The sequence below is a fragment of the Trichechus manatus genome, unplaced genomic scaffold, assembly GCF_000243295.1.
Source record: "Trichechus manatus latirostris isolate Lorelei unplaced genomic scaffold, TriManLat1.0 scaffold00024, whole genome shotgun sequence".
Classification (NCBI taxonomy): domain Eukaryota; kingdom Metazoa; phylum Chordata; class Mammalia; order Sirenia; family Trichechidae; genus Trichechus; species Trichechus manatus.
In genome coordinates this window covers 2,706,493-2,715,574 of record NW_004443960.1, presented here as the reverse complement: position 1 = coordinate 2,715,574, position 9,082 = coordinate 2,706,493, and the positions used below count along the sequence as shown (strand labels likewise).

At 57.1% G+C, this 9,082-nt stretch overlaps 1 protein-coding gene across 8 annotated transcripts in view; it reads right to left on the bottom strand.

Annotated features, from left to right (window-relative positions):
- Positions 1-31: 31 nt before the first annotated feature.
- The window catches only part of ZNF205 (zinc finger protein 205), a 32,915-nt gene continuing 23,864 nt past the window's right edge, over positions 32-9,082 (bottom strand). For 4 of the 8 annotated variants that reach the window (XM_023728419.1, XM_023728420.1, XM_023728418.1 and 1 more), the window contains 3 exons: positions 3,432-3,552; positions 1,676-1,792; positions 32-1,386 (listed from right to left, as the gene is read on the bottom strand). In XM_023728419.1, coding sequence (XP_023584187.1) covers positions 158-1,386; positions 1,676-1,792; positions 3,432-3,552 — 1,467 coding nt within the window. In that variant the 3' untranslated portion in view covers positions 32-157. The other 4 variants (XM_023728415.1, XM_023728416.1, XM_023728417.1 and 1 more) reach the window with 4 other exon arrangements.

Here is a 9,082-nt window from a genome sequence, read left to right as displayed (position 1 = left end):
GCCTCAATTCCAAGGCCTTTAATCTGAAGCTAGTGTAGCTCCGCTGGCCCCAGGTCCCCCCCCGTGGCCATGCCCCACCCCACGCCTGCTGCCTCCTGACCCCCTTCCCAAGCCCTCCCTCCTCCCTCCTCCCTCCAGGGCGGCCCTCTCCAGTCTCCTAGGTGGGTACCAGTGAAGGCGCTACCCGGGAATCCCCGGCTGCCCCCTGCACCAGCGTGGCCACGGCCTTGGGCCCCGTGCTGTGGATCTTCTCGTGCCGGTGCAGGTTGGCGCGGCGGCTGAAGCTCTTGCCGCACAGGGGACAGGTGTGGGGCCGGATGCCGCGGTGGGTGCGCTGGTGGGCGGCGAGGCGCGTGCTGTGGCTGAAGCTCTTGCCACATTCTAGGCAGTGGTAGGGTTTCTCGCCGGTGTGGGTGCGTTTGTGGGCGATGAGGTTGGAGCTGTGGCTGTAGCTCTTGCCACACAGGGGACAGGAGTAAGGCCGGACGCCGCGGTGGGTGCGCTGGTGGGCGCTGAGGCGCGAGCTGTGGCTGAAGCTCTTGCCGCACTCAAGGCAGTGGTAGGGCTTCTCGCCGGTGTGGGTGCGGTTGTGGGCGATGAGGTTGGAGCGCTGGCTGAAGCATTTGCCGCACTCGGGGCACGGGTAGGGCTTGACCCCGGTGTGGGTGCGCTGGTGACTGACCAGGGCCGAGCTATGCGTGAAGCACTTGCTGCAGACGGGACACTTGTGGGGCTTGGCGCCCGTGTGGGTGCCCTGGTGGGCTACTAGGTCTGAATGGCGGGTGAAGCGCTTGGCACAGCGGTCACACACGTAGGGCTTCTCACCGGTGTGGATGCGCTGGTGCTGGATGAGCGTCGAGTGGTGGCTGAAGCTCTTCCAGCAGGAGGGGCAGGTGTAGGGCTTCTCACCCGTGTGGATGATCTGGTGCTGGATGAGGTGGGAGCTGCTGCTGAAGCCCTTGCCGCAGTCCGTGCAGGCGTAGGGCTTCTCGCCCGTGTGTGTGCGCCGGTGCGTCACCAGGTGTGAATGCCAGCTGAAGCCCTTGCCACACTGCTCGCACTTGTAGGTCTTCTTGCTGCCGTCGCCCTCGGCGGCCAGGCCCTCCTCGCCGCTCTCCGCGGCCTCAGTGTTGCATTCTTCCTCCTCACTGGGCTTCTCAGGGATGTCACCCTCCTGGGTTTCTGGAAGGCATATGGCTGGTGGAGCTGTCTTCAGCTGCCCGTGCTCCAGAGGCCAAGGCGGCCTGTTGTTCACAGTCTCTCCTGAGCCCTGGCTCCCGGAGGCCTGCTGCCCACAGTGCAGGGCAGCCCCTGCTGTGGTTCTGAAGGGCTTCACATCCCGAACGGCAGCAGGGGCCGGGACCTCCATCCCCACCTCCACAGCTTCTGAGGAAAGATGGTGTCCAGTGAGAGAGGTTTTCATAAAAGACCCAGGGGCCCGGGGGCATGGGGAGACCAAGTTAAGAGGGAGGCTGGTTCCAGGAGATAAGAAAGGGCAAGCACCTGGGGGTCCGAGAGGAGAGAGCCCCTCTCTACAGCGGAGGATCACTGGCCGCCCTGCCCTGGGACAGCCTCAGGAAGGTCGTGCGTCGTGGCCCAGCAGAAAACAGACAGGAAGCCCCGATGGACGAGGGCGCCTGGGAATGACTGTCCCTCCAACTCCCCGAGATCTCACCTGTGCACACGGCCGTCTTCTCTTCGTCCTCCTCCTCTCCTGTCTGCTGGCCGGAGCTTGAGGCCTCGCCCTTCGCCTGCACCTGGGAGGCCCAGAAAGGCCTGCGGAAGGGAAACCCTGGCCGGAAAGAGACAATAGGCTCGAACTCGGTGCTTCCGGGGCCACCCAGCACCAGACATCACCCCCCGCAAAATGGTGGGGCAAACTGTGTGGGGGCTGCAGCTCTGGAAACTTCAGGTAGAATAAAGTGGGTGCAAAAAGTCACTTTCAAGGGAGTTTCTGCTCAGGGAGCACTGAGCTTATATTCGTGGTGGTGGAATGATTTGGAAAAAGACAGTGAGAATGGTTATATGACTTTAAAACTGTAATTAATGTCACCGAATTACACACACAGAAATTATTTAATTGGTGTATGTTTTGTTGTGGATATCTGAACCAGGATAAAAACTTTTTTTTTAAGTTATGTTCTACAAGGGGTCACTCCCTCTTTGGAACACCTTCCACACAAACCCCAAGTACACTCTTGTTGAGGCTCGGGGCTGCCTGTGTCTCCCTGAACGAGCAACAGAATGAACATGATAGCAGGTGGGCCAGGTCACTGAGTGTGTTACCCAGCCCCGGCGGGTGGGCCCAGTCTCATCAGAACCCAGACATAAAGCCTCCTGTTCCTGCACTCACGTTTCTGGGTGACTGGCAAGGACTCCGGGAGAGGCAGGGAATGGGCAGAGAGGCCATGTGGGACGCTGGAAAAAGGGCCAGGGATGCTGGCAACCAAGACGACAGGGTACAAAGTTCCATCTGCCAAGTCACCTCGGGGTGAGGGTCCCAGAGGACAACTGCTTAGTAAGAGGGCAGGAGCCTGGCCTCCTTGCCTGCTCCAAGCACTGTGGGAGGACTGAGTTGGACCAGAGGGGTTGCTGCAGGGTTACGGTGTCTATGAGGCCCGCCATGGAGCTGCCAATGGGTGCCAAGTCCCTCTGTTCCCAAGGACTCACTGGGATTTGGTGGGATGTTAACAACGCATGGTGAGCCCACTTGAGATAATTAAAGGGGTGACCGGAACCGCTGCTGTGATCTTGGAACCCGGCAGGGCCAGAAGGACACGCAGGAGCACCATAAAACTCAAGGGTGGAACTGCCAAGCCCCCGGATCCGCCTGGCACTCGTGGGTGTGAAGTGATAGTGCTGAACGCATGCGTGAATGAATCTTCCATAAGCCTCATCAAATTCTCCAGGAAAACTAGTGTCTGACACTCAGCAGTCAAGAGCCCTGGGGCTCCGAGACTCACCACCAGGAGAACGAAGGGCGCCAAGGCCTCTGAGAACAGAACAGAGTCTCGAGTGGGCAGGGCCCGGGGGCTTAGCTGGGGCCATTCCCCACCCAGGCCAGGCAGCACCCAGGCTTTCTGCTCAAACACCTCTGCAGTGGGAGCGTCCAGGAGGACGGAAGAACTGCAGGAATAGGTCAGCACTACGAAATGACCAAAGAAAAGCTGCATCTCCTCATTGGCACTGAACAATCCCATAGCCACTGGCCACACATGGCTACTTAACCTTTAACTTGAACTGATTACAATTAAATGCAATGAAAACTTCAGTTGCACAGGCCCCATTTCAAAAGCTCAACAGCCACGTTTGGTCAGCAGTTACTGTATTAGTGCTCATAAAGAACATTTTCACCAGTCTGCAAAGTTCTACAGACAGCACCGTCCAGATGAACAATGAGAGGGGCAGCCGTCGCCCCTGAGGCAGCTCACCCAAGGACAGCCCTTTCCTCTTCTGCAGGGCCTCTCTGTAGAAGTTCTGCTGCGTGTGGTCCAGGCGGCCCCACTCCTCCCGGGAGAGGTACAAAGCCACATCCTCAAAGGTCACCGGCATCTGAACAACAGAAGCAACCGTGTCACTGTTTGGGCCACAGTAGGGGGACCAGCAAAGGGATCATACGGCGTCACAATGAGTGGTTCAAAGAGTGAATCTGGCTACCAGAGGAGGCCGCCCAGCGGATCTGGATCAGTGGGTGGGACACACCCAGAAATGGCCTTAGTGTGTGCGCGTGCATGCGGGCGTGTGTGCAAGTGTGCGAGTGGGTGTGTATGCAAGTGTGCGAGTGGGTGTGTGTGCAAGTGTGCAGGTGTGTACAAGCGGGTGTGTGTGCTACCTCGTGGATGCAAGCACATATGTGTGCATGAGTGTGTGCACGTGTGCGTGTGTGGGCCTGTGTGTGTGGCAAGAATAAGGCGGCTGTGTAGAGCAGAAGATGAGAGAACGAAGCGTCCTTTCGTGGAGGCCCACCCCTGCCCCGCACAGGTTCCTCCCCAGCTACTCCTCGGGTGGAGCCCAGACACTGGAGGGAGAAGTCACACTGGTAGACGCTGCCTCTGTCATCCTTGGCGTCTGCCCCAGCGTGGGCCCTGGACACAATGCTGGGTATCCACCTCGTCAGCCCTGCAGTGGGCCCGGAGCAGTGCTTCCATTTCCCAGATGGCAGGTTGGTATGTCCAGGCCTTCACAAGACACCCAGCAGAGGCAACAGAGGCCGGGTGCCCACCCACAGGAGTGGAGGAGGCCCAGCTCCGCTGGGGGCAGATGGAGGAGGGGCAGAGGGATCCACTCACCTGGGACCAAGCAGTGAGGAGCGCCGCAGCCATCTGCCGGTCTCTGCTTCTCCCCTCCCGGGAAACAGCCGGGACCTGTGGAGAGGGGCGGGCTGGGGGAGGAGAGGGGACCTCAGGCGGCCGGCTCCCCTGATGGGCCCTGCTACCCCTGAGCGGCTCAGCCCTGGCCTCCAGGGACATCCATGGTCCTTCAAACTCCACCTCCCCCTGGGCCTAGGAACACGGGTGCTATGCAGTGAGGTTGCATGGGGGGCCTCTGTCAGGACAGGGTGCAGGCAGACATGGGGGGCTGTCTCCCAACACCACGGCGAGCAGCTCTTCCGCCCTAACCAGGGCCAGGACCCTCACCCTGGCTGGGAGCCACCACCGTCCACACTGCCGCCGCACTGGGGAGCGTCTCTCTGCTCACCCTCTGCTCACCTACCTGCTCGTCATACCCTGCTCACCTCTCCTCTCCACGCCTCTGCCCTGCTCATCACCCCCCGCGCACTACCCCTCTGCTCACCTTCTCCCTACTCACTTCCTCACTCCTCACCTCTCTGATCTCCTCCCCACTGTTCACCTCCCCTCTACTCTCCTCCCCCTGCTCACCTCTACCAGGCAAGAGAAGAGCCTTCTCTCTGAAGCCACACCTCAGGGGTGCCCGCTTCTGTGCACTTGAAGCCTCTTCCCCCTGTGATGCCCCCTCATCGTGTGACTCTTTGGGCTCGGTCTTGATGTCAGGTAACTCCTGAGCAGCTCCTAAAGGCCTCATCTCGTCCGACTCAGAAAGCATATCTTGAAAAGGATGCTGGTGATCTTGAACCTAGGAAAGGCAGCCCCATCAGCACCAGGTGGCGGGTGGGACAGAGGACCCAGCTCTGCCCTAGGGGTGGGGAGCTTGCAGCAGCAGAAACCGAGGGTGTCAGAATGCACATCAGATTCAAGAAGCAGCTCTGGCAACACTGTGGCCCTCTGGTCTTGGTTCCTTCTCCTCCCTAAGGACTCACGAATCACCCCCACAGCGCAGCAAGGACAGGGCAGCAAGGGAGGGGACAAGGCCACGTTCAGCCTGGCCACAGTGCAGGCGCCTGGGGCCACACGGTGCAGTTCCAAACCAGAACAGAACCCATTGCTGTTGAGTCCATTCCAACAGATCACCAGGCCTTCCTTCTGTGGCACTGCTGGGTGGGTTATAACCACCAATCTTTAGCCTAGTAATTGAGGGCAAACCAGTTACTTCACCCAGGGACCTGCAGTGGTGCAGTTACATCTCAATTCCATCCTCTGTGCTAGCACAGTGAGGGGCACAGCTACTTGGTTAGTCCATGAGGCAAGCAAGGCTGAGGGATTAGACAATGCCTAAAAACATAGGGCTGGACGGGGTGAGGATTTGAGCTCAAGTGTATCTGACCCCATGTCACCCACGCCTCTGATTCCAGAAGGTGAGCGGGAGGCATCATGGGGCTTTTTCAGCTAGAGTCAATGTGGATGGAGTATTTGGAGTGTTCTGGTTTGGAGAAAAATCTGAGGGTGACATCAACTGCTTTGGCCTCATGTCCACTCTGGTCTCAGAAGGAAAATTCCTCACTGGTCAACACCCCACCCCCACCCCCACCCCACAGGGTTCCCAGGATCCTACCTGAGCCTCTTCACTCCCTTGCCCGCTTCAAACACTACCGGGAAGGGTGAATAACAACATAGCCAGGAGACCAGAATCCAAAGCGTCTCTCACGGGCTTTCAGCCCTAAACAGGCACCGCCTCCCCGCAAACCTGCCTCTCCATCTCAGTGATGGGAGCCCAACGGCATCTACTCACGAGAGCCAGCCAGCATGGGGATCTGCGGAGGTGCCACGTGTACGGCGTCCAGCTCAATCCTTCAGGAGCATGGCGCGGCCAGTCCTCAAGGCCTCAGCTATGCCCGGAAGGACCTCGAGAGCCCAATCCCCGTCTCCCTGCTCTCTCTTTCTCCTCTGTTTTCCCTTTATCATGTATTATTTTTGTACTGAAAACCAGAAAACAAGGGTTTCCCTCAAAAGCTGTTAGGAGTCATTTCCCAGGGACTGGGGAGGCCCCTGGTGAGACCACATCGCCACCTGCAGGATGGGCACTACCTGCTGGTCAGCCCAGCGCTGTGGTCAAGCAGGGCTGCCCAACCTTCTGCTAGGAACTCGCGCCTCTCCCTGTCCTTCAGGGACCTGAAGTCTGTTTGAAGCTGGGCTGTAATGCCTTCATGTGACTGTCACTCCTCATACAGGTCCACAGCCCCTCAGCCACAGCTCTGAAAGCCCAAACCCGGGCTTTCCCACGACCTGCTTGACAGCCACACCTAACCTAGCTCATTTGGCTGCAGCATCTGACCTCTGATAAGAGACAATTTATAAATCTTCATTTATTCCACTTAAGCTAAGTGGTCATATATTTTGGAACAGAAATATTAATGTAAACATTCAGGTAAAACTCATCAAGCCGTACTTACAATAATATGTGCGTTTCTCTGCATATACAGTAAAACCTGTGAAAGCCGGAACCCGTGTAGGAAGGAAACTGGCCAGAGAAGCGAAACTCAAAATATTTTCCACTAAAACAAGCGATAGAAAAGAGGTCAGACTGCACCCTGTCGAGGGCAGAAATTTTGTGAGAGCTGGAAAAACAAGGCAGTCCCGTTAAACTCCGGCTCTCACAGGTTTCACTGTATATTCTACTTCAATAAAAAATTTTAATGAACATGTTTGATTATTGAGTGTTGCCCCAGATCCTGTTGGAGATGGGGTACTGTAGTATCTTTCTCAAATCTGAAAATGTCTAAATTCCAAAACACATCAGGCCCAGTGGTTTCAGAGACAGGCTCATGGCCATGATTCCACGCCATCAGCCACAGGTTCTTCTCAATGTACGACACACGTTTGTTCCTTACCCTGTCAGTTACTCCCCACAATCATCCGGAATGGTGTGTATTTTGGGTTTTGCGTTAAATTGCCTTTTTTGTTTCAACGAGAAAAGTAATACAAACCATCGTGGGAAAAAAAAAGGGGGCAAGGAGCTCAAACAATATAGAAATCCACGCTGGTGCTGTTAGTTGCCTTCAAGTCAACTCCGACTCCTGGTGACCCTGTGTGTGAACTGCTCCATAGGGTTTTCAGGCCTGTGACCTTTTGGATGGAAATCACCAGGTCTATCTTTCCAGCTGCCTATGGGTGGGTTGGGACCTTCAACCCTCACAGCTAACACATCGTTTAACCGTTTTCGCCACCCAGGCATGGAAGAGGAAACACCTCCCACAATGTGGCTGAGTCCCCCAGGATCTCTGTTAACAGCATGACATACGACCCCGCCGACCTAACAATGTTTCTTCACTGGCGGGGTCGTCAGCTTCCCGACATGGATGTGCTCCAGTCTCTTAACCAATTCGCTAGTGATGCATTTGAGTTGTTCCCAAGTCTTCTCTACTGCACACTAAGCACTTCATTTACTTAGTTCTTCTACCCCTCACCCCACCATTCTCATCCCGCTGTGCTGGAGGAGGAAGCGCCGCTCGGAAAGGGCCAGGGACTCACCAGGATCGCTGAGCCGCACGCGGCCGGGGAGAACGCGGCCCGGGCGGAGCCCCGCGCTCTGCCACCCGCAGCCCGGAGCTGAGGAGGAGGCGCGCGGGCGGGCAGCGGGCGCGCTCGGGCTTCTGCCCAGGAACCGAGCGAGCGGCCGGGCGGAAGGCGACCCGAACTCCTCCCGGCACTTCCCCGCAGCGCGCACTCCTTCGGACTCCACCTCGGGGCACCGACCACGTCCCAGAACTCTGCCCTGACCGTCAGAGCTCAGCTCCTAGCGTTAACAGCCTCTGCCCCAGGAAGACTCACCGACCACAACCGCCCAAGAGGAGCGAGTTCCGTCGCCAGATAGGAGCGCCGGAAACTGACGCGGGTGTCGACGGGAAACCGCGCGGCGCATGCGCTCCTGTACACCTAGAGAACTATACTGCCACGGAGCCCGTCGACTACGCCTGCCATCTTCCCGAAAAACGGCCAATGAACGGGGTTGAATCACAGGGATGGCCAGTCAGAAAGCAGACAAGACAGTTGCGTCATACAGGCGCATATGGAACGAAGACGCAGGAATAGGGCTGAGCTGGCAGTGTCCCCCGAAAACCAGTTCTATGGTCCACAGGAAAGGAGCTGACAAGTGGGAATGGAAATACTATTCCCTCTGCTCTCACCCTAACCACCTGACACCTACGTACTCGTAACAGTACCAATCAGGTCCAGTTCTCCAGTGGACAAGAAGCGGGGATTTCAGGTGTCAGCAAGAGCCAGCAGGGAGCCAGGCTACTCCTCTGAGCATCCTCACCCTCTACCCAGAGAAGCACTAAGACCTTTCTCTGCCACCCTCCCCTCTAGGCTCTTATGTATCAATGCTGTCCCATCACCCACCCAGTTAGGAGTAACCTGACATTCACCACTCTTCACAACACGTCCCCCAGCTACCTGCTAGGTCTTGTCTGCCCTAGTCAAACATTTTCCCAACAGCCAACTTCCACACTCAAAATACCATCATTCTGGGCCAGCTCTAGAAAGTGCATTTTTAAAGTGAAACTTGGCACCCTGTGTCACTCAACAGACCTCCGAAGTTCAAGTCCTGACATCTGGTCCCTGACACCCTGACCAGTGCAGCCCAATAACTGACTAGTGAGGGAACTGCCCCAAAGCCTCCTGCATCCAACGCCAGCAACGCCCACTGTGCACGTGAATACTGGGTGCACAGCCAAGTGACGACGGCCTCCAGAGTCCCGTCAACAAGTCTTCCCACCTGTGCTCCT